The sequence below is a fragment of the Colossoma macropomum genome, unplaced genomic scaffold (assembly GCF_904425465.1).
Source record: "Colossoma macropomum unplaced genomic scaffold, Colossoma_macropomum, whole genome shotgun sequence".
Classification (NCBI taxonomy): Eukaryota; Metazoa; Chordata; class Actinopteri; order Characiformes; family Serrasalmidae; genus Colossoma; species Colossoma macropomum.
In genome coordinates, this window is record NW_023494787.1 from 7903455 (window position 1) to 7928725 (window position 25271).

Below are 25271 nucleotides of genomic sequence, written 5' to 3' on the forward strand. Positions count from 1 at the left end.
TTCTTCTGAGAACACCAGCAGCTTCTCTGTTTAATTTGCAGACTTTCCTTTTCTCAGTAACAGCTTAGGAGTCCCATTGTCTCTATTTTTTCAATTATGTTTTGAACTCCAGTTGTGGAAACTGTTTTTTTTTCATATAGTCCATCTCCTTCCATACACAGATGGATTATCTTGTATCTAATCTTGTATTGAAATATCTCCTGAAAAATGAATAACTTGAACTTCATGGCTGTTTTGACTGGAAATTAAATAATTGAAGGGTGGTCTCTGACTTTTGCACAATACTGTGTGTTGAAATTCCTCAGGAGTTTAGAAGTTTTTTTTAAATAAGAAATGAGCTAATAAAGATAAACTAAAATGACTTTTGCTCAAAACGTGTGGTGCTTTCATTATTATTAATGAACACAAACACTTCATAAGTCTCATGTTAAAGATTTTAATGTAGCTTCAGCACTAAAGGACAAGCGAAAACACTGAAGCACATTAGTTGCAATCACAATACACACAACTCACTCTAGAGCACCAGTCATATATATCTATCTCTATATATGTACATCAATATTTAATTCTCAGCTCAGAGAATGACAGCCTGAAATACAACAAAGCAGCACAATGACACTCAGCACCCTTCAGAAGGCCCAACGTTGTCGTTGGTCAGACACTAGTCCAATGCAGGCCTAAAGCTGGCCCACTGGAGGCTCAGCTTATGTAGACAGATTTAAGTGGTTTCAGTTTTGGTGAAAAGCATGCATGAGCTCCACACAGAGAGGCGCATTAATCAGACCAGGTTAAGGCCATGGCTCATGAGGTTATGGTTTATCATGATCTGCGTTTTGTCCAAATATGTGCAGGATTCTGGAACCCACCAAACCCACAAACACTATCCTTTCGTCCACGACGTCCACCATCTGTAAAACATCAGGAATATTATATTACTCATATGTGGTAAAGTGTAATACTCACTGGCCATCTCATTAGAAAGCCTCACTTTGTATTTTCACTCACTGGCCAATTTGAGCTACCTTTAAGGTCCACTATATATAAGGTAAGATAAGATAAGACAAAACAAGACAAGGCAAGGCAAGGCAAGACAAGACAAGACAAGCCAAGACAAGTCAAGACAAGGCAAGATAAGGTAAGACAAGACAAGACAAGATAAGACAAGACAAGACAAGACAACACAAGATAATACAAGATAAGATAAGATAAGATAAAATGAGACAAGACAAGACAAGATAAGATAAGATGAGACAAGACAAGATAAGATAAGACAAGATAAGGCAAGATAAGACAAGACAAGACAAGACAAGACATGATAAGACAAGACAAGATACAACAAGATAAGATACAAGACAAGAGAAGATAAGATAAGATAAAATAATCCTTTAAGTCCCACCACAGAGGAAATTTACAGTGCTACAGCAGCAAAGGGATAGCAAGGCACGTAAGAAAAGAGTAACAGGACAGAATGAACAAAAAGGGTATGAACCTTGTTAATTTCTTAACTTCAGCAGCCCCCTCTACCCTATTTATTACTGGCTATTTTCTGACCACAGGACTGCTGTTGACCAGGCATTATAATAATATACAGCACCGTGCAAACGTCAGAAACCAGCCTTCATTTATTTAAACGCTTTTTCACAGTAACATGCAATTACAGTTTGTTTTGAAGGTCAGCCTTGAATCTGAATATCTGTAATTAAATTTGTATTCTTAAAACAATAACTTATATTTTACTTACATTTTACTTTCTATTTTAAATTAAGTGATTTTGCAGAAAGGGGTTAATTTTCAGTCAAAATGGCCATTAAGTACAAGTTGTTTATTTTTTAGGAGATATTGTAGAGAAGGCTAGATATAAGAATACACTTGCATAAGGAAGGAGAAAGTCAAAGGAAAATAAGAGCTTCCAAAACTGGAGTTTTACATTTTTCTAAAGAAATTATTAATTTTAAATTACTGAAAATGATTAAAACGTATAGAAAAAAATGGAACTCCTAACAGCTGAGAAAGACCTAATAGACCACCAGAACTGTCACCACCAGATAAACAGCACTTAAAGCTTTCATCTTTGAGAGAGAGGAGAAAATCAAGCTCCACTCTTGTTTCAGGTATGATCTATAAATCTACACCAGCAAAGGTGGAGCTACAAGGTAGGGAGAGTACATGATTGTGTACATTTGACAACAACAAAAACACACACCTTTGTTGTGAAATTTGCATGAATAAAAATATCCTGCAAATAAATCGAAAAAACTACATCAAAGTTTTGCAGTACTTACAGTCAGCTGGTAGCCTGTCTGCAAGCTTTTGTCTAAACATTGCTGTAATTATACACTTGTACTTGAAGAAAACCTCTTTAAAGGGGTATTCTGTATAATTTAACATACAAAATTTTATGGAAACAAAGAGTAGTTTGGTGTGAAATGCTCCATTCTAGAAAAACTTACAGAGCCAGAATTGTTCACAGTGGTGTTGATAGGAATTAGATATCCACCGAGTTTAGAAACTGCCTCACAGAAAGTTATTACACAAAACAGAAAGGAAAATGTTGCCTGATGCCTGAAACATTGTTTTAACAATAGTTTTGAGATAAGATTCTGGCATAAAATGCATTTTTAAAATACATTCAGGGCAGAGAGGTAATTGTAGGGCCTTGTAAGGCAAAGTAATATGGAAAGGATTTCAGATTTACTACAATTTTACTATGATCAGCATATCATATGCAAATTCAGAGGACACATGTCACTGGGCTTTTGGATAGTAAACAAAATGGCTATATTTGTATCGTAGACATTGCGACCCCTGCTTCCCATCACCACCACTTCAAAGAAGTGCGAGTCATTAAATTTCTCTAGAATTTACCATTTCAAACCAACCCCCCCCAAGTGAATTTGTTTACATCTCAAACATCGAATGTTATAGAAATCATAAAAAATCAGAATTCCCCTTTAATATAGACTGTTGCAGCTTGTTGGAGTGAACTGACCTCTACACAGAGCTGCTGGCTTCTTCCAGCTGAGCTACGGGGTTCCAGGAGTTGGAGTTGTGTGCTGTTGTCTCTAAGTGACTGTCTCTATGCACAGCTGCGGGTTTCCCTGGCAACGACATCACCAAGCTATGTAACGTTTATTATGATCCAGCCATAATAAAGACAAAAAACAGTCTAGCAACAAAAAGAGGTCACAGTGAGTTAGCCAAAAGAAAGAAAATCCCATAAAGAAGAGGAGTTCATTCTACAGCATATCAGCAACATCCACTCTGTTCTGTCACCTTTTGACCATGTTTATAGACAACACTCTATAACAGAGTGTCAGAAACCACATGCGCAAGTCTATTTGAGATTACTTAATATGGTTCGAGTCAAGTGTGTGAGGCAGTTTGCGCAGTGCTGAGTGGTGGGCTATAAACTTTTATTAAAGGGCCTGTATTCTACATTTTTTGCCCGTTTTGTACATTACCCTTCAGGCCCACTTATGTTTGTGTGGGTTTATGTGCCAAAAAACATTGTTACACGACCATTTTCCAATCTCTCTCTATCCCTTAGAATTAAACAGGCAGTTTTTGTTTCTGTGCCTTTGAGACTGATATATTTAAATGAGCTCTGTTCTGACTGCCTGGCCTGTTTCGAGCCTGATTTAAAAGGCAGTCCAATGTTCATAACTCTTAACTCTTTATAACTCTTTATAACTCTTAACTCTATAACTCTTAACTCTTTATAACTCTTTACTCTTAACTTTATAACTCTTTATAACTCTTAACTCTTTATAACTCTATAACTCTTAACTCTATAACTCTTTATAACTTTTAACTCTTTATAACTCTATAACTCAACTCTTTATAACTCAACTTTATAACTCTTAACTTTATAACTCTTTATAACTTTTAACTCTTTATAACTCTATAACTCAACTTTATAACTCTTAACTTTATAACCCTTTATAACTCTTAACTTTATAACTCTTTATAACTCTTCATAACTCTTTATAACTCTTATGAACGGCCTAAACTGCTGTAGGCTGAAAAGACAACTATATGCAAATGCATTTTCATGATGTGACAACAATTTTGTAGCTTATTTTTCATATATGGACTGTGTGGACTGGGGAGTGAACTGTATGTTTTGAAGCTTTGACAGTACTTATATAACACATCTACTCATTTAAGAAAAGTGAGGAAAATTTGGATTTTTATGATATTGGTCCAGCTACATAGCTCCAGTGCAAAACTAAGGAAGCAAACTTCAGACACCAAACACGTCTTGACTGATCGACTACATTTGGGGCAAATCGAGTAAATCTGATTTCTGAATCTGATTGCTGAACTATAACTTTAAAAAAAAATAAGGGAGGATAATTTCAAACATGTGTCCAGTTTCAGAATATAGCACCCATTATAAAATGTATATGTACCACATGATGCTTTTAAAAAACAGTGTTGCTGTGTTGTATCATTGTCTAAACAGCTTAACAAGCCAATTATGAGCACTGCGATTAGACTAGGGTAGTAGCTTAAATACAGGGTAGTGCTATACATAATATTTTGTAAATATATAATATCTTATAAAGTAAGAATAAAGTGATGTACTAAATCGCAAATGTACCTGTGCAGGAATAGATGCACCAGAGCGCCCCCATCAGGCTGATGCCCAGCAGAAACGCAGCAAACACAATGACCACAACAGGGCCAGTATCAGCAACTGAGAAACCATAAAAACATCAACTAAATCCATCAACACAGCCTGAACAGAACCTACATACAATACAACATACCTTGGCATTTTCTGTTTACAGATCCCTGCATTGACAATGTGTTTTTAAATGGTTAGCTCCTCTTGGATGGCTTATTATGGTTAAATAGACTGATGTTAGTATCAAATGTGTTGACAGAGTTGTCGCTTAATAGTTGACATTTTTTTGTTTCCTTTGGAAACACAAACTTTCTCACTACATCAGGCAAAAAGCAATTCGTAGGGCGCTACATAGCAGCCTAGTTTTGTATGTCACGCAGAGCTTGAACCTATCACAGTCCAATATACTAAAATATGCTAATGAGAGGATTATGACAAGAGCCAAGACAGGCATGAGGCCAGCGTTTGAGGCCCAAACGCTGACCAGAGCCACAGGAAGCGGCATGTGCCCACGCTGCAAATGTCAAATCGGCATTACCTCACTCTTATTACTGGCAGCAGAAAAAAGTTTTGATCTGTTTCAGGGTTGTGTGGTGCAGTGACCAATCTGCAGAACTCGTCTTGCACAAAGACAAATTAGCAAAGTCGTGGGCAGTATCATTTAACACTGATATGAATTTGGCTGGATGTTTAAAATAAAAAAAAACAAATGAACAGGAACTTGACTGATGGACCTGACTGATAAGAGGACAGGGAAAATTCTCCTGGCCTGTGAAATTTGTAACAAGAACTTTGAAAGACTAAATGAAAGTGTGTTTTTTCTTGGAAATATAATTGGGTAACAGTACAAGCAATCAATTTCAATAATACTCAAGAAATGTATAAACCTTTAAAAATAACACTTAAGTACACTAACAAAGTACTAAATGGAAAAGTGTTTTCCACCCCTGGTATCCTTACCAGTGTCAGAAGAGCTGTGCCTTGACATCTCTGTTTTTGCTGCTGCAGGCTTTTGAGCAAGCTGACCTGTCCACACACACACACACATACGCACACAAAGAAAGAGATAAAGACAGAAAGAGAGAGAGATATATATACAAGTTACCACATACAGTAAAGCTTCATAAGCAAATGTCTGAGCATAATATTGAGCACTGACCAGCAGGGGGCGGCAGCAGGCCGGCCAGCCCATCAGTCGGGGAATAGGTGACCAGCACTGGCCTGGACAAGTTTCTGTACTCACACTGTGAGAGAGAATGAAAGAAAGATGGGGAACATGGGGGGTTAAAGAGCATTTTTACACTTAATGTTTCTTCTAGACCCGAGGCTGTTTGCACAGCGAGTTTGACAGAGTTTCCTAATGTGAACGCTGTTCTTGGGCCTTGGTCTGGGTTTCACTTCACATGTAAAATCAATCTTGGAACATTATTCTTTACCACAGGGCAGGATAGCAGCAACCTTACCAAACACCCCACACACGCCAGCAAGATGTGCCAGGTGTGGCAGTTATGCTGGATAAAATTCGCTTGATGGACTTTTAAACGTTCAGACTGAACTTCTGAATTTGAAGATACAACCTCAACAACCTAATTTAAAGTTTCAACCTCAGATTTCTGATCAAAACTGTTTTGTTAGCTCTGCTGTCATCAGTTAGCATCAGGGTCAGTCAAATCCCCTTTCAGACTATTTTGTGGTGGCAGCTCTCTAATGTAGCCATCTTCCATCCTCAAAAAGACATGAACTGCTCAGTACTGATCACTATATGTAATGCTAGACCATTTATTAGTGCCTCTCCATATGGTAGTTTTCTAAACCAGCGGTTTATTTCATGAAACAGAACACTGCAGCAATTCCCAATGACAGCAGTGACACTATCAGGCATGGTATATGAACTTGGTAGAGAATGAGTTGCTAGAGAGAAAAAGCTTCACTTATGTACAGCGTGGCTGTGGCCGACTGCAACTGGAAAATAAAGCAACACATCTAAGGCTGTGTCTTTTTTAATAGCAGTGAATGCTGCAATATTAACATGTTAGCGAACATGCGTAAGACTGAGCTGACAGCAGTGTGACTGTTATGCGTGCGGGTCACATTCACAACAGAAAATGAGAAAAGCCGCAGTAAGACTCTAGTTAAAAGTTAAAAACATCGTGTCTGCTCTTTAGCGAGCTCTGTTTTGGTTTAGAAAAATAAATGCCATTGAGCTGCATTCTGTCTAAACTACACAGAAAAAATGATGAATTATGATTATAAACTTATAAAAATTATTTAAAAAAAAAAACCTCTACTGTGCTACTGTGCTTATACTTGCTCGTCCTCATGGAAACAGATATTTTTTGAAAATGTACTTTCTTTAACTGCAAAAACAGTGTGTTAGGTCACTGGACACTTATAGTTGATGGAAGATGCTCTCCAGGGTGGAGATTTTGAAAAAGTTTTCTGTGTTTCTATGAAGGTGGATAAAAATGTTGAAAATGCTCACATCACATGCATTTTTACTGCAGTTTGATGAGTTTGGAACATGTTGTATGATACTGCATGTCTGACATAGCTGCTTCTGCTTACTCGCTAATATCAGGTTTGATTAAGGGTGGGTGACATATTTTGACACATGGACACAAGACACTAGTAATGCTCCATTTAAAAACTGCCATCAAAAACTCATCATTTTATTAAGTAATTCACATCTGTACTACAGTAAATTCAATTAAACATGGCTAATTATGCTCTCTTTGTAATAAAATATGCAGTGGTCAGTGTTCTTTAAGTACTGATGACATCCATTATATAATCACAAAAGCATATTGTAAGCATGTTGCTAGCCCACCTCTAGGTATGATTGCACAATGTTACTACACAAACTAACTAATTTATCTTTTCATTATCATTAGAGAAAAAATAATGAAATATTTAACAGCAATGCAAAGTTCTTGAAGAACTCAGACTGCCTCCATAATAATACACATTATGAGCGTGTGCAAAATCAGGAATAATCCTTGTATTTTTAATTTGCTAAAAGAAAAATTGTGTATAACATGAAATATTTTGTTATTGACAGACTACTGGCTGCACTTTTTCTTTCCCGGATGAATTAATTAAAGCCATAATGAACAGATTAATCGATTATGGGAATTATAGATAGTTGCAATAATCCTGATGTTGTGTTGACATGTTCACCGTAGACAGACAACGGCAGACTCGATATTCCATTGTTTTCAATGGACCCGCGATAGAGAATTCTGCCACTGCAAGCAGCAATGCTCCGCAGACCACATCGATGAGCAGAACGTTCTATCAAGAGCTCAATTTTTCTAACTTTTGTCGTCGACTACAGTGGTGGGATAAACTGGATATTTATGTTTTGAGGAGCCATGGACATCAAACGTCTCGTTGTTGAGTTCCAGACAAACCAAGTTTTATACAGCAAAAATAAAAGAGTGCAGAGTGTGCTCCTACATTAACATGTGAACGCAGAATAAGTGATATCACACTAGGAGATGGAAAAGGGGTAGTGGTCATTTTATAAGGGGGGACATTTTTTTCTTGTATTTTTTGGAGGGAATGGCATCCCCTTGCAAAAAATGGTAACTGCATATTGTAAAGAAGAGTCTTTAGAAAAAAGTGTTTAAATATATAGTCATTATTTATTTATTGTCTTTTTTGCACTGTCATCTGCTGCTTGGCTGTATTAAATGTAGCACTGTGTCCTACAGAAACTACAAACACAATTCCAAAAATGATAATGAAAACAGAAAGCAGTCATTAGTACATTCTGTTTGACCTGTATTCAACTGACAAAGGTACAAAAACACAATGTTTTATGTTATATTTTGGGAACTGAAGACATCAACTAATCCAGTTTCTTGCTCTATGACTCTTCCGCTGTGGAAACGTACGAGGCCTTGATTGTTGTGTTATGCACACATTTTTGGGGGGTGGGGGGCAGTTCTGGTCTGCAGGCAAGCCAGCCTAACACCCACACTCTCTGATAACACGGTCATGCTGTTTTAACACTTGTAGTATGTGGCTTACTGAAAATAAGCCACATACCTATTTGTTGTCATACGGAAATAAGCATGGACATCCCTGATAAAGAACCCCTAATAACAACTCCATACCATGACAGACCTACATGTACAAGGCAGAGTATGTTGCTCCAAAATGTGTTCAATGTAACTAGTGTCTTCAAGTTACCCACTAATACCCCTCCATACCATAGCAGACCCTGGCTTTTGAACTTTACGCTAGTAATGATCTGGACAGTCTTTTTCTTCTTTGACCCAGAGAACACAACGTCTATTATTTCCGTAAACAATCAGAAAGGTTCACCCATCAGACCGCAATATATGTTTCCACTGTCCATCAGTTCATTTCAAAGGAGCTTTAGCCCAAAGACGTCGGCAGCGTTTCAGGACGTCGCTCATTTATGGCTTCTGCTGTGCATAATACAGTCTTAACTTACATTTATAGTGTTTACTGATAACAGTTTATCAAAGCCCATGTGCCATGTGTGGGTCAAAGGTCACAGGTTCAGTATGGGACAGTTGTGGTTTTGGCCTTGCCCTTTTCACACAGAGAATTCTCCAGATTCCCTGAACCTTTTGCTAATATTATATACTGAACAGGGCGAATTACCTACAATCCTTGCAATCGCTCACTGAGGAACACTATTTTTAAACTGTTGGATTTTTTACTAATGCATTTTTGGCAAAGTGGCAAACCTTGACCCATCCTTACTCAATGATTCAGCCTTTACTGGATGCACCTTTAATATTTCATGCATAATTGAACATTTCACAACATTCCTAGTCTTAAAATGTCCCCATTCCTCAACTTTTTTGGGAAGTATTACATGTATCAATTTCCAAATGAGTGTATATTTACAAAAAAGAATGAATGTTTTAAAGAGAAATAATACGTTTTGTCTTTCTGCTGTTTTTGCTGAATTATGGATCAAAGTAGATTACAAATCACTGTTTTCTGTTTTTATCAGCACTTCACATACTGTCCCAACTTTTTTCGAATTCAGTTTGTATATTTCCTTTCCTCACTCAACATGTCAGTAATGAGAAGGAATGACCAAAGTTACTACAATCATTTCCTGCCTGTAACATGTAATTGTCTATAATATGTGTCCCGTGTACGTGTGTGTGTGTGTACCTGTTGTCCAGCAGGTGTGTTTATGAGAGCAGGTACTGAGGGCCCCTGCGTGCAGTGTCTCTGTGCTGTTGCCCCTGGGGATCCGCCTCCGCACAGCTGCAGACTGCAGTGGAGGAACTGGATAGAGTTATTAAAGACCGGCCGCAAGATGAAGCTAAACCTCAGCCGGGGTTCTGTCTTTCCTTTCATCTGATCGAATTTCTGCTTTGGCGACTTTCTTTTCCCTGATCCATCTCGCACTGTCTTCTCTTCTTCGTCTCTTGGTTCTTCTCTCCCTCCACCTTGACTTGATCCTTTTCTCTGTCTTTCTTCCTCTCTCTCCTCAGCCCAAACTTCTTCTTCCTCCTCTCTCTCTTGCTCTCCTTCGTTCACCTCACTCTCTCCCTCGTCACTCTCTTCCTCCTCTTCTTCCTCCTCCTCCTCCTCCTCGCTCACTCTTTCCTCTTGCGCACTGTTCTCCAGGCTGAAGGAAGGGTCAGCAGGGCAGAAGCCTTGGACAACCGGCCAGCCGGGGTGTGCGCGCGGGTCAGAGAGAGGAGAGACCACACAGGAGCTCAACTCTAACCGCCCACCAAGAGCCCTACTGCCAGAGATCTGAGAGAGAGAGACAAAGGGAGAGAGAGTGAGGCTAGTCATGCAGGCAAGATTTTCTCACAACCAAAGAAATAATCAATATTTACGGTATGACCAAACGTATCCAGACAGCCCTTCTAACTACTGTATTCAGCTAGGTGAAAAATTTAACTTTCACTTAGCCCAGATATAGCTGACCAGCCATGACATGTTTAGAACTGTAGAGGTGAGGCTAATGTTGCTAACAAACACTGGAACTTAATAGTCACCCAAATAGCGCAAATCGTTTTTGTAAAAATACATCATGAAAACTTCTCACAACCTGCTCAAACTGCATGTAGATCTTCATTAAGGTCATGCAGACTTCCTGATGAGGTTCAGAGCACAGTATGGCTTACTGCACGCTAAAAAATAGCAAGAATGCAGGCAGCCAATTTAGACAACAGTGTCTGTATTCAGAAACCACCTCAGGAGTAGAAGTGTTGATCTAGAATCAGCATTTGTGACACCAACCATCATTAATACGGAGGGATCTGCTCCAAGATCAGTCGTACTTTGTGAATACCGGCCCTGGTGTTTTCACCGTCACGGTGATATTTTCTTCATTTTCATAGCTGGGTCACTCTCGATTTGGAGTGGGAATTCAGGTGGATACATTAAAAAAAAACAATTTCTTTCATTCCAAAACTAAATAATCTTATATGTCCATTAACATCTCCTATTATCATATATGCAAAAAGGAGAGCTTAATTCCAAACATATTTGACATGTCACTGGTTTTATATGAATATGGTGTAACACCAGTGACAGTGACTCCAGTGACATTCTGGGTAAAATTGAGGATTTTGGAAATTGGTTGACTCATTGGTGATCAGGTGCCCTTGTGCAACTATTTAAAATCAGTAATAAAAATTATATATGGTATTATTTTGACAAAATTTAATTACCCAGCCATTAAAGCACATAACACCAGTGACACATAGAAGTTATATGCCACCTGATAAACAAAATTATTAATAAATTAATGAAATATAGTGAGCAAGTGTGGACTCGCCTTCTCATACTTTAAGATGCTTCTTCTCTGATGAGCCTTGATGCAAGGAAGCAGTTTAATAGAGTTGAAAATACTATGTTAAAATGTAACATGAGAGTCCTCATAACACCAGTGACCAAAATCTCTGTGACAAATTAATTTTTTTAAATAAAAAACATTTTTAAATGTAGTAAACGTTAATGATATAAAAAGTAAACATGAATTCCTAAATTCCTAAATTAAACCTCTTAAAAGTATTTTTATATTTCTCAAATGTTGAAAATTAGTTTTGTGATGAGCTGTTTTACATATGCAGAGTGAATATGAAACAGCATAAAAAAGAAAAATCTGCAAAATCACATGGGAAAACTATTATTTAATCTTAGATCAACTGTGTAAATGTACATACCGACTTTTGGAGCTGGTGCCTAATATGTGAAGCATCTTTTTAAGCCCTGCAATCTTTGTGACCTGGTTTCCCACTCCAAATGGAGAATGACCCAGCTCACACTATGTCATGCTGTGCTCTTAACCACACCAGCAAGTCTTTCCAACCTTAAAGAAGACTTTGAGTGGACTGAGAGAAGTTTCGGGAGATGTATTTTTACAGAAACAATTTGGGCAATCTGGGTGACTCTTGAGTTCTAGTGTTTGTTAGCAATATTAGTCTCATAACTCTAGTTATATTCTAAAGAAGTACCATTTGGACACCAAACATGTCTTGGCTATTCAACTACAACTGGGGTGGAACATTAGAACATGCATTGCTGACGTGTTCAATTGCACACACAGCTTGTATAATCTCCATAGAAGAGCACTGCCAATAGAAAGAGACACTCTGGAACAGGTGTACATGAGAATAAGGTCACCATGCCCTCTGAGCATTTCTAGGGTCATATAAAGCCTACCAGTACTGGGCTGTGGAGCAGAGCAACTGTGTCCTCTGGACTGATGAAGCTCCACGCAATACCTTTGGGATGAGTTAGGGTGGTATTTATGATCCAGAACTAATCATTTAACATCAGTACCTCACTAATGCTCTTGCGTCTGAATGTTCCAACATCTAGTGTAAAGCCTTCTCAGAAAAGGGGAAGCTGTTACTGCAGTCAAATGGGGACAAACTCTCTATAAATAGCCTTGAATTCAGAAGAACCGTAGTTTCTCTGTGTAATCTAGTGTTCCTTTGCCCTGCTTTTCAATGCTCAGGACCCTCAGAGAACCACTGAGCAGGTATTATTTAGGTGGTGGATCATTCTCAGCACTGCAGTGACACTGACATGGTAGTGCAGTGGTCTTCAAATAAAATGTGAAAATCACACTGTAGTGGTCAATTCTGTTTTACTTGTTATTTGGAAAGTTCATGGAACAAATATTGTCAACATTCGGATTCAGATTTAAACTTGTTTACATTTGCCATTTTGTTTGTGACCTTCTGAAGGTTTCTCTGCCCTTTAAGCCTTGAGGGACAGATATGACCCAAAGAAACATGGTATCAGTGTGTGGCACCAGATATTTTAAAAACGCAGACATGAAAACAGTTGGACATGAATCCCTCATCACCACTCCCTTTACTGAATATATATATATATATATATATATAAAACTGGAGCAGCAAGGCTAACATTGCCAACAAACACTTACACATTAAATAGTCACCCAGATAGCCCAAATCGTTTCTGTAAAAAAACAAGGCATGACCTGCTCAAACCACATCCAGATCTTCATTAAGGTCATCCAGACATGCAGATGAGGTTTAGAGCACAGTAAGGCTTAGTGTATGGAGTTGATTTTGTGCCAAAAGTTTCAAATAAAATATTAAAATCCACAAGCAAAATCCTAAGTATCAAAATGTCCAAAATATGTTGCAAATACAAATAATGAGAGTTGAATCAAACAAATTATTCAAAAAGACTACTACTCATTTTCTCTCACTCTGATATACATTTATTACTCAACGCCCTCTTCTAAGATCTGCCCCCTGTTAAAAAGTGCCAATAGTCAAAGGGAAAAAAAAATTTCAGATGCAAAAGTGCGATTCATGGCATTTTCAAAAATCGCCACTATCGTCACCTGTGGTAAACAAAAGTGCTCTGAAGTCCATACATTTTGCCATACGTACATTTATCCATCAAACGTCCCTGGGTCCTCTGACTTACAACACCGCTAAGATGTCAAAATAGGAATGTTGCTACACACAAGCTAACTCTCCTGCACACAGAATTAACATCATAACACTGGCAACCCCAACAAAATACCCCACACAAACCAGTGAGCTTTGTAGCTTTAGCAGCATCTAGCCTACAATTTCAGTAGCCTACCAACTGAGTAGCTGTTGTTGTCATATAATAGTGTTGAAGTGCAGTAAAAGCCTTACTGAAATCCGACATCAATTGAATGAGTTTTAGTTTTATTGTATGTAATTATTTATATTTTATATTATTTATATTTTAAATACTAAATGACCTTGTAATTCAGAGAAACCTGTGACGTTTGGGTGAAAAATGTATATAAGATAAAAACACCTTTCATCTGGCCCTAGAGAAATTCAGCTTTATTACCCAGTTATTTGGGCATGACAATGACCACAAAACGATGTGCAACATCAGAGGTGTATTGGCATATTTTCGGGCTTAGCTAAATAACAGAGGAAGAAAAAATGGAGCTGACCTCGGCGTATACTCGGCTGTTAACGGTGATAATGCAGGGCCCCACGGTTCTGCGCTCAAACTGCTTGCTCGCAAACAGCTGGAGGGAGAGCAGAGGTGCACCATGAGGAGTGATGAACCATAGCGGGCCTGAAGCTGTACTGCGCCACTTTGCCCCCACAGGCTTGGAGGAGCTCAGCTCAGGAACAGTGGGAGAAGTGGGAAACGGAACTGCACAGCTGAACTAAGAGAAGTAATGAGAGGACTATTAGACTGAAACATATATACATATAGTATATACATTTAGATTTTTACATATATTGTACTATCTGTCATGCCTGGTTCTGTTTAGTTTTGAAATCATGCTTATTTTAGGCTTTTTAGATCATAGGAAATGTTAGCCTTCGTTATGCTCTGTTTGGTAGGGACTTTTATTGTGAAGTGTGGGGCTAGTAACTGGCCAGGTTTGTGTGTGTTGTTGTAGCAGGCTGGTGAGCGCGAAAGTGAGAGCAAAAGCAAGAGCTGTGAGCTGGGCTGAGGGCAACTTCCTGTAGTTCTATGAGAAGCTGCATATGGACAAGAAGTTTGAGCTGTCTGAATTTCTTGTGACTAAACTCCACATCATATATATATATTTATATACACACACCGATCAGGCATAACATCATGACCACCTCCTTGTTTCTACACTTATTGTCTGTTTTATCAGATCCACTTACTACATAGGTGCACTTTGTAGTTCTACAATTACAGACTGTAGTCCATCTGTTACTCTGCATTCTTTGTTAGTGTCACTGCTGGACTGAGAATAGTCCACCAACCAAAAATATCCAGCCAACAGCGTCCTGTGGGCAGCGTCCTGTGATCACTGATGAAGGACTAGAGGATGACCAACACAAACTGTGCAGCAGCAGATGTGCTACAGTCTCTGACTTTACATCTACAAGGTGGACTGACCAGGTAGGAGTGTCTAATAGAGTGGACAGTGAGTGGACACAGTGTTTAAAAACTCCAGCAGCACTGCTGTATCTGATCCACTGTGTCTGATCCACTCTCTCTCTCACTCTCTCTCTCTCTATATATATATATATATATATATATATATATATATATATATATATAGGTTACATTTGTGTTTTTATCTTATTTCCAATATGTTAAATTCAACAAATTAAATATAAAGATTCAGCAGATTAAATATGAAGTAATCCACTTGAATAAAGAAAGGGAAAAAAGTTCTGGTTATTGACTTTTTCAGTAGTGACAATTTTAGCTCATTTGGAGCAGAACCTGAGCAGGACATGGCTAACAAACACAGCTTTGAACAGCTGTACACACATAAAATCATTATACTTTCATTAAAACACAAAAAATTTACTTAGTTGCAGAAGCAACTGATTTTCAGACTTTGGGACACATTTACTTCAAAACAACGGGATCTAATTTTACCATTTGGTCATGAGGGACAGGGATGCAGTCTCACTTTCTGCTCTAAACTGTAGGAGTGCGGCTAAAATAAGACCCCACCTGTAGACTTAAACTCTTGGTGTTTTGTTAGTGACACGCAAACATGGGACAGCATTTTTGATATTTTCTTTTTATTAAACTCATAATAAGTCTAGATCATTCAACTTCATTTTAAAAGATCTATAAAAAAAACAAAAAAAAAACAGAAAGTTTTGTTTTCACAAGTTGAAATTTAGGGGTTAGAGTTTGGGACAACAGAAAGTACCCTGAAAACAATGTTGTATGTATTTAACTATTACTATCTCAGTCAGTGTCTTGAGTTTGAATAGATCATCAAAAATACTTGTAAATATCTAAGGTCTGAATACTTAGTTGTGTTTTTAATAGTTTTTTTTACTGTGGGACTAGAGTTTAAACTAAGTTGGTAGAATGGTCCATTGATGTAAGTAACTACGTGTAGTAAAAATGTGCCCATATCTATTATACATTTGTAAGTACCTTTATGTAGTAATGTCTTTTATATATTGTCACTGTCTGAACAAAACTTGTATCTCTACGTTTTGTTGTTTTTCATTTTTTTCATTAGATTTGAAAATGTTGGTCTTAACATTGTGTCAAAATTTCATGATTAAGGGACCAATAGAAATAGTCTAAAATGACTTGTTGCCATAGTGATGATATTACATATATGTAAGCACCTATATGTAATTTTCTACCTAATCATTTTAGTTTTAAAATGAAACATAAAGATTTTTTAACCAAAAACAAAAGAAATCCCACATGTTTAATATGCAGAGTTGACTCATCTGCCTTGTTCTACTCACACACACTCTACTCACATGTATAACCACTGGAGTTAAGTCCTCAGTCACTTTCCATTTTGTTCCACGGGACAGACCCATCCGAGGCTTGCGTTTCCATAGCAACACCTGCAAAGTGAATGATGATAATTCATATTAATGTAGTGTGGTTAATGTGAGCTCACTTTCACTCTTTCACTCATATTCACTCATTTATTCATACTCTCAGGTATTTCCACCCTTCTCTCCTGAACACAGGACACAACAACCCTTTTATTTTATAGATAGTCCAGTCTGCTCAGCACACTATAACAATTATATAGCAGCAGTGAAATATATTAGACTTGAAGCAATTTAAACTCTCATACACTTCATCTCCACTCGCACACGAACACACGAGCACACAGGCAGCGTGACCCAGGTCACATATGTCATTACTGGCAGACACAAATACAAAGCTCATCTGTGTCAGAAAATATCCCAGCTTACGCTGTGAGACCTGCTTCCAAATGTCATTTTCTAAGGAGAGCTTCTATTGTTCCTTTAAGTAACTCACCAGCAAGTCATCATGGGGAAAAACACACTTCTGAAAGACAGCTGGGGGTGAAGCACCCTTTGGGAACTTTGCTTTCTCCTTACAAAATGTTTTAACTACATACCAAACAAAAGGCTTCTCTCACACCAGAAACTGTGCTCTTTTTTAAGCAATAGTTTGGTGAAAAATCAATATATAATTGCAGAATTACCTCAAATACAGTCAGTCGACTAAGACATATTTGGTGTCTTAAGTTTGCTTCTTTAGTTTTATACTGGGGTTATGAGGCTAATGAAGCTAACAAGAAATAAAAGCTTATGTAAACTAATTAGCATCATACAAACTGCATGCAGCAATACACACTTACCCAAATAGCATTGCATTGTTAAATAATCTCAGACAGACTTAGGTGGTTTCTGGCACTGTATGACCAATGTGTATGTATCGTTATACACAAATGGACAAAAGTAAATCACATAGCTAAAAAAGTAGCTCCAGCCATCTGGAAGCCTCAATTTTGTTGGCACTTTTGTCCATTTTTTATCAGATGTGGTTTGAAGAAAGTGTGAAATAAGTTGTGCATGACTTTAATTAGTGAGTAATAAGCTTCCCTTTCTGGTTAACTGTATTAGCCTCGCAGCTTTTGAGCATAAATAAAGAAGCAAACTTTAGCCCCCAAACTTCTGTTGGCTGATCAACTATTTTGGGATGAGGAAAAAATGTATTATAGCAGGACATTATAATGCTCCTGTAATGCTCTTAACAAACCAATAGCCCCTAATTAACTGGCTGCTCATTACAACTTTATTAAGCACTAACTCTCTGTCTCTGACACACGGTTCTACTGCATGACATTTCCTTGTTGAGGGATGATCAGCACAAACAAACACACTAATGTGGCATCATGGTAATTGATGACATTCATTATTAGAAACTTTAGCATTTTGAAACAAACTATTTTTGACAGCTCCTGAGCTGCTCTACAAACCGATAATCAGTGATGTTTTGGGTGAACTACTCCTGCAAATAAGGTTTACACAACTTTCCATTTACCCTAAATGTGCAAAACTCAATCACAAAAGAATGTGCTAAAAATAAGTAAAGAGATACACGTCTAAAATTTGCACATGAGCATTTAGACAAATCAGAACTCTTTTGGAACAATATGTTTTTGTCAAATTAATCAAAATACGCAATAATTCAGCTTGCCATATTTGGAGAAAGAAGGGTTGGGAATATGATCCTAAGATCACCAAACCCACAGTGAAGTATGAAGGTGGTAGTATCACAGTATGGGGCTGCTTCTCTGTAAATGGTCCTGGTGTATTACATGCTATCAAAGGACACATGACTGGAGCTATGCAGTGACATATATTAGTGGAGAATTTAATCTCATCAGTGAAAAACGTGGGAGAATCTAGGGAGAAGATGGATATTTCAAAAAGACAATGATCCCAAACACACAGCCAAAACAACTCAAGACTTGTTTGTAAAAAAGTAAAGGTGCATGCATGGCCTGACCAATATCCTGACTTGAATCCTTTTTGCAAGGATTGGGGTAATTGCCAACAACAGCTTCACAAGCTTCACTATACTGTACCATACTATACTATTCTATGATCTAGTTCACTAATGTGAACAAATGTGACCTGATAACAAAAACCAAAATGTCTGAATACTTGTTTCCCCTGTAATTAGTGAAGTGCATTTCCTCTTCTCTCTCTCTCTCTCTCTCTCTCTCTCTCTCTCTCTCTCTCTCTTGCTCTCACCGTGTTTTTGTATTGCATTTCTCTGCTGTGTTGCTTGATCTCTCCCTCTGTCCCACAGGAAATGACCGGGAACGCCAACAGGAAATGGCTCCCGTTGGACTGCGCCTGGCACGAGGGGTCTCGCAGAGTCACTGCTAACACTGGGAGAGACAGGGCCTGCATGGATCAGCATGAGTATGTGATAAGTACAACACAGTGCTGCGTTAGGGAACATACTGCTTTGATATCTTACATTATAATGAAGAAGCCAATGTGGCACCAGCAACAAAGTGCTAACAGTGTTTGTTTTGCAGAACGGTTTAAAGCTAAAGATACGAATGATATCTCAGTATTGTGTGTGTTTGACCTGTAAAATCTGTTTATCCACAGAGACAGTGAGGCGTCCATCCAGACACTGAGCTCTGATAACCTCCTGGCTGCCTTCAGCACCATCATCGTCCTCACGAGAAAGCCACTGCCTGAATCTCGTCTCCTCCTTCTTTGTCTCCATAACCTCCTGGACTGTGTGCATGTGTTGCAGAAAAGATGTTTCATTGTGTTTCCTCTGCAACTTTATTAACACCCTAATTAAAGGAACAGCTCAACAAAGCATGCTAATGTGGCTAATTATGAATGGAAGCTAGTTGCTAGTAGCCAATTAGCACAATGTTGTTGACACAGTGCAGTGTTTGGTTCGTCCGTTCTGGGCATGGTGACACAACATTGCGGCCTCTGTTAGATACCTATGTAGATATATAGGAGTCATTCTAAGTTAACAAAAAGGCAATGATTTGTAGTTACAGGTAATTATACACTAATGAAAACATGGTTTTATTTACACTATATTCCTTTTCTGCTAATAGATCTCCCTAAATCTTACACACTGCACCTTTAAACATGCATGAATGAATGACTATAGCAGACTAATATTTGATTGTTAACATGTTTTAACACCAGATAACCCCCCTGGAAAAAATTGCAAAACAAAATAATGCACCCATGATGGCTGTTACCTCTATTTTAAGCTATGTTAATTATTTCTGTCTATTTTTATAGATACAGTATAACAAAGAGTGTCAGAAACCTAATAAGCAAGTCTATTTGAGATTGCTGAATAACTCAACACAGTGACATTCTAAAGCATTGGCTTGTTTCTCGCATATCTTGTTATCTGTGTACAGCCTGCACTGTACAAACAATTTTTAGGGTTCTAAATTAAAAAGTTAGTATCCAGGCTGTATTAACATTTTGATTAAAAAAAAGTTGATAGGGCATAAAACATAGATTTTTGTTCCATTAACTTGCTATTCAAAATTTAGTTGACTAAAAATATTAAGGTAGTGTGAACAAAAATATTTTTAAGTTAAATTTTTTTTACAATGTGTGCGCAGCAAATGAATTTCTCATCATTTTTTTATTCCTATGTTCATAGTTTGTTCTAAACCAAAACAGAATCAACAATCAGAGTTCGTAGAAAACCTGTATTAGACTAGATTTCATGCATACAGGCCTTACACAGCATTATACCTCAAAATGATGACAAAACCATATGCATACTGATTACCTGTACAAGTGTCTCATACTTTAGAAAACTCAGAGCCCTGCAGAAGATGTCAACTTTAAACAAACCCTAGTTATGGAATTCTATAAACTGATAGAAAGACACCTCTCATCACTGAATCATTTGGTTCATGGCTAAACTAAAAGAGCTGCTAGTAGAGCCATCTCTTTCTGCACGTCAAGTACATCTGCAGCAACACATCATGTTAGTCAGAGGGACACACAGCGTCACAGCCTTTCTATGGACTCCTATCTTTAGCAATGCCGATTTAAAATGTACTGGATGATGTGCAAAAAACAGGCCTGGTACATGGGGCTGCGACTGTGCCTTCTTAATGGAACTGTGATTAGCCTGTTTTGTTTTTTGGTTTTTTTTAGAAATTTGGGCTTCTCATTCAGGAACTTTGAACATTTCCGCCAATGTGTCTTCTGGGAAAGAAAGCCTGGACATAAGCCAGTCACACACTGTGGCTTGATATAATGGAAAAAACACAAATTATTACATATTACTGAATTCATATATGCTTAAAACAAAGCATATGTGACCTGATGACTGGCACTGTGTCTACAAACAATTACAACAAACAAATACACATTTAATCCTGGTGTCGTTCAATCTCTTATTTGAAATAACACATGAAGGTCTTTAGTGCCCATTAATCTCTATGTTACCAAGTTTAGAATACAAAGTATGTGTTTGTACATTGTTTTGCAGCACCCTGGAACCAGCCAAGGACACTGGGTCATTTCATCAGATCAGAAACTTGTTTTCTCTTAACCAGAGGTCAGACTGTAACAGCAGTGACAAACACAAAAGCAGCCAAAGCTCTCCCTCTACCTGTTTCTCTTCCTCTTAGCTTGATCACAAAGCGATTGGCCAGATTAGCCTCCGTGTATGACGTAACAAAGAAGTAGTCATTCTCTTTGGCCCAGGCCAACAGGTCAGGGTGCATGAGGAGGTCAGGGACTATAGTGGTGCTCATGGTGAGGTCAGGCTTAGGAGGATAGAGAGGGGTAACACTGTGGGAAGACTGAAAGGAAACGATACATTATTGGTGATTTTGCTGTTTGTGGAACGGGTGATACAAAAGTGAGGAATATATACGCACAGCAAATTTTGCTATCTTTTGTTATCTAAATCTTAAGATTTATTATTTACTAACTAATACAAATTATGAAGCAACTACTACGAATGTTTCAGTTACTAAGATAAATTATTCAGCAACTACTATGAATCATTCAGCAACTACTAAGAATTATTCAGAAACTACTATAATTTATACAGTGACTACTGTAAATTATTCAGAAACTACTAAAAATTACTTATAAACTACTACAAATTATTCACTGACTACTGTAAATTATTCAGTAATTACTAGGTATTATTCGGAAACTACTATGAATGATTCATTATTCAGAAACTACATAAATTATTCAGAAACTACCATGAATTATTCAGCAACTACTATGAACTATTCAGTAACTACTATGAATCATTCAGTAACTACATAAATTATTCACAACTATTATGAATTATTCAGTAACTACTAAGAATTATTCAACAACTACTGTTTATTATTCAGCAACTACTATGAATGATTCAGCAACTACTATAAATCATTCAGCAACTACCATAAATGATTCAGTGACTGCTAAGAATTACTCAGCAACTTTTGCGAATGATTCAGCAACTACTATGAATTATTCCGTAACTACATAAATGATTCAGCAATTATTATTAATTATTCAGCAAGTAATATAAATTATTCAGTAACTACTATGAATTATTCAGCCTGCAGGTATCAGTTGGACAAAAATGTTTCATTTAACAGAGTAAAAATGTCTCGGTGCATTGTGATGTACTGATCTACTCAACTGCATTGATTATGGACTATCAGAATTAATTATTATTTATTATTATGTTATTAATTTTTTGGTCAAAATAAAATCCTCATGCCTTATGAATTGATAATATTGTGTTTTTTCTACTGTGTAAATAGTTCCTCCAGTCACATTTGTGTATTCAGTGTAATTTTTAAAATAATTTTGTATCACAACAAAATAATTAAATTGTATTTAATCTAGTTTAAAGTTAAATTACATTATGCATTGAATTGTGCCCTGAAGAAACATAATTGAATCAAATTGTTGTGCAGTGAGGGATTTACACCCCTAACACACAACAAAAAGGGGTAAAGTAGCACCAAAATATGTGTAAAAATACGTGTATCAACAACTGCTATACACTTTTATTTGTATTGTTGAGTTTGTATACAGTGAAATATACAGTATTGTGTCCATGTGGGAGAGAACAAAGTGGAGTCTCACATAGACAGTGATGTGGCCACGGAGGCCAGTGGTCACCAGAGCAAAGTTTACTGGAGCTGCGCTGCTTAACACCAGCACGAGGTTATACCACCCCGCATCTGCCACTGAGGGCAGCAGAGCAATAGATACCTCTACCTGTAATGAGCTGAGAAAGAGAGAGAGAGAAAGAGAGAGAAAGAGAGAAAAGAAAAGAACAGAAAGAATAAGACAGAGACCACAAGACAGAGAAAGAGACAGAGACAGTGACACAGAGGTAGAGAGAAAAAGAGAGAGAGACAGAGAGGTGGAATGAGAGACAGACAATGAGATAGACAGCAAGAGAGAGGGAGAGAGAGAGAGAGAGAGATGATATCATTAAGGTGCATTCAATCATTCAATCAGTTCACTTTTGCATCATTTTTCAATCTTTATATTACCACTAAATGAGTAAAACCAAATTCATGTTCTTGTATTTGCTGTCCAAACAGAACCCATCAGTCAGTTCACACAAATACCTTGGATTGATAGGAATTTACGGAAGTTACCACTTAAAACTCACAGTTAGTGTCAAAACTCAAAAAGGCAGACTGAAAAAACATTTATTGTTACGGACATTTTACAGCTGTAATGGAATGCTGTAATGAGATACTGGAGCTCTTGTGAATGAAAACAACTTTCTTTTATGAGTTTGTTTTACGTTTATTGCATTCATGCTTTTATAAGCTGGTTTTAGGGTAAGTGTGTTCATGTTTGTTCACTTCATGTGAAGTTCATAGGATTCTACAGTGAAATGAGACCCTGAGAACATCACGTGAAATGGACAAATAATAAAGCTTGGAACAATGTTGTTGCTGTTGTTGTTGTTAAAACTACTATCACTGCTACAACAAACCCAATTCCAAAGAGGTTGGGACAGTATGTGAAATGCCAACAAAAACAGAAAGCAGTGATTAATAAATTCTGTTTGTCCCATATTATTATTTATATTTAAAGGTTTTACTGTATGTTCTTCTTTGTTTATGTAAATATGTGCTTATTACAAATTTGACGCCTGCAACATGTTCCAAAAAAGTGTTACATCACTTTCCCTTCTTTCCTTCTGAAAGCAGAATTTGTGCAACACACACATTTGTTGTCATAATTTGAGCTTAATAAGAAAGTTTTTCATTGGGATCCCACCTTCCTATACAGTCGATATATTGTGTATATAATATATATATATATATATATATATATATATATATATATATATATATATATATATTATATATACACAATAATATATATGCTATTATACTATAGACTCTTCTAAGACCCAACCCCTCTTGAACATGTTAGCAAAATGAATAATACATTAATATCAAAATAAGTGAAAATGAGTAGTAACTTTTTTTGAAAACTTGAGTTTGATTTAACTCTTGTTATCTGTATTTTCAACAGATTTTGAGCATTTTGATACTATACTACTTGATACTAATAACATTTTGCTTATGGATTGTATTATTTCAATTGAAACATTTGGCACAAAATTCCATTACTCCTTGACTCATCCTTTCTCATACAGAACTAGGCCTTTCCTGGATGCTCCTTTTAAATCCAAGCATTTCTGCTGCACCTGTTCAAAATATATCAATTTCTTGTTTTAAACTGCCCCGTCGCAAACTTTTTTGGAATGTGTTGCAGGTATTAACCTCAAAATGAGCGTGTGTTCACAAATAAACACAATGAAGTTGACAAGGAAACCATTATATATCTTGTCTTTGTACGTTTCATTCAAATACAAGTCAAAGTGCATTTATAAATCACTGCTTCCAATTTGGCAAGCGCTAGAAGGGTCTGGGTTTGATTCCCCAGCCAGGCGCCCAGGGTCTTTTCTGTGTGGAGTTTTCCCTGTGTCCTTGTGAATTTCCTCGGGGTACTCCGGTTTCCTCCCACAGTCCAAAGACATGCAGTCCGGCCAATTGGACACACTAAATTGACCCTATGTGTGAATGGCTTCAGCTTCCCGTTTTTTATTTGCATTTAACTTGGAATTAAGTTTGTATTACAAATAATAATAATAATAATAATAATAATAATATTAGTTGCTGATGAAACTAAAACTATGGCTCACCCACACAGTCCAGAACCTGCTGACCACAGCTTAATGACATGCACTTCTGTGTCAGAAGCAGTTTCTGACAGAGTGCAGCCGTTAGCTTCCTGCTGCTGCAGTTCAGACGCCAGGTAGTTATGAGACAGAAAGAGAGACTGCAGGTGACACACACTCGGCATGCTGGGATCTGTGATCCGGGACGAGACAAGAAAAAAAAGCCACAAAATATCAATGCACAAACCATTACCATGTTATGTTATCTGGTTTTGGACAATGAATATGTTAATACTATTACCAGAACAAACCACTAAACCACTGCTATAGTAATGAATTGAACTGAATTGAATAAACTTTATTTGTCCCCTAGGGGCAATTAAAACTGGGCATATAACATAAAAGGACATTCTTCATAGATAAGATAAATAAATAAAATACACAGTAAGTACAGCCTTCATGTTGTGTGACCTGAACAACACAGGCAGTAAAAAACCCACAGTAAAACATATGCATCTTACAGAGGTCCATGTGTTTCGCTTCCAGCCATACATGTGTGACTGTGTGTCAGTTTTGCTGTGGCCATAAGCAGTCATTACTGCAATGCCATCCTCCCGCAACATCAGGTTTGATACGACTTCAAATCGTGAGCCTTTCACTATATAAAATTATATGTGTCAGTGTGTATGACAGCATATTGCTGTATGTATGTGTGACTGTGCAT

The 25271-nt window shown here is 37.3% G+C and overlaps 1 protein-coding gene across 1 annotated transcript in view; it reads right to left on the bottom strand.

The window, feature by feature from the left end:
* Positions 1–562: 562 nt before the first annotated feature.
* Positions 563–25271, bottom strand: part of engl (endoglin, like) — a gene marked incomplete at its 5' end in the record, with an annotated part of 29896 nt that continues 5187 nt past the window's right edge. The window contains 13 exons of the mRNA XM_036565480.1: positions 563–908; positions 2990–3098; positions 4604–4699; positions 5591–5656; positions 5790–5874; positions 9791–10384; positions 14064–14285; positions 16348–16437; positions 18613–18768; positions 18959–19113; positions 20990–21182; positions 22480–22624; positions 24572–24740. Coding sequence (XP_036421373.1) covers positions 2992–3098; positions 4604–4699; positions 5591–5656; positions 5790–5874; positions 9791–10384; positions 14064–14285; positions 16348–16437; positions 18613–18768; positions 18959–19113; positions 20990–21182; positions 22480–22624; positions 24572–24740 — 2078 coding nt within the window. The remainder of the gene's footprint in view (positions 909–2989; positions 3099–4603; positions 4700–5590; positions 5657–5789; positions 5875–9790; positions 10385–14063; positions 14286–16347; positions 16438–18612; positions 18769–18958; positions 19114–20989; positions 21183–22479; positions 22625–24571; positions 24741–25271) is intronic.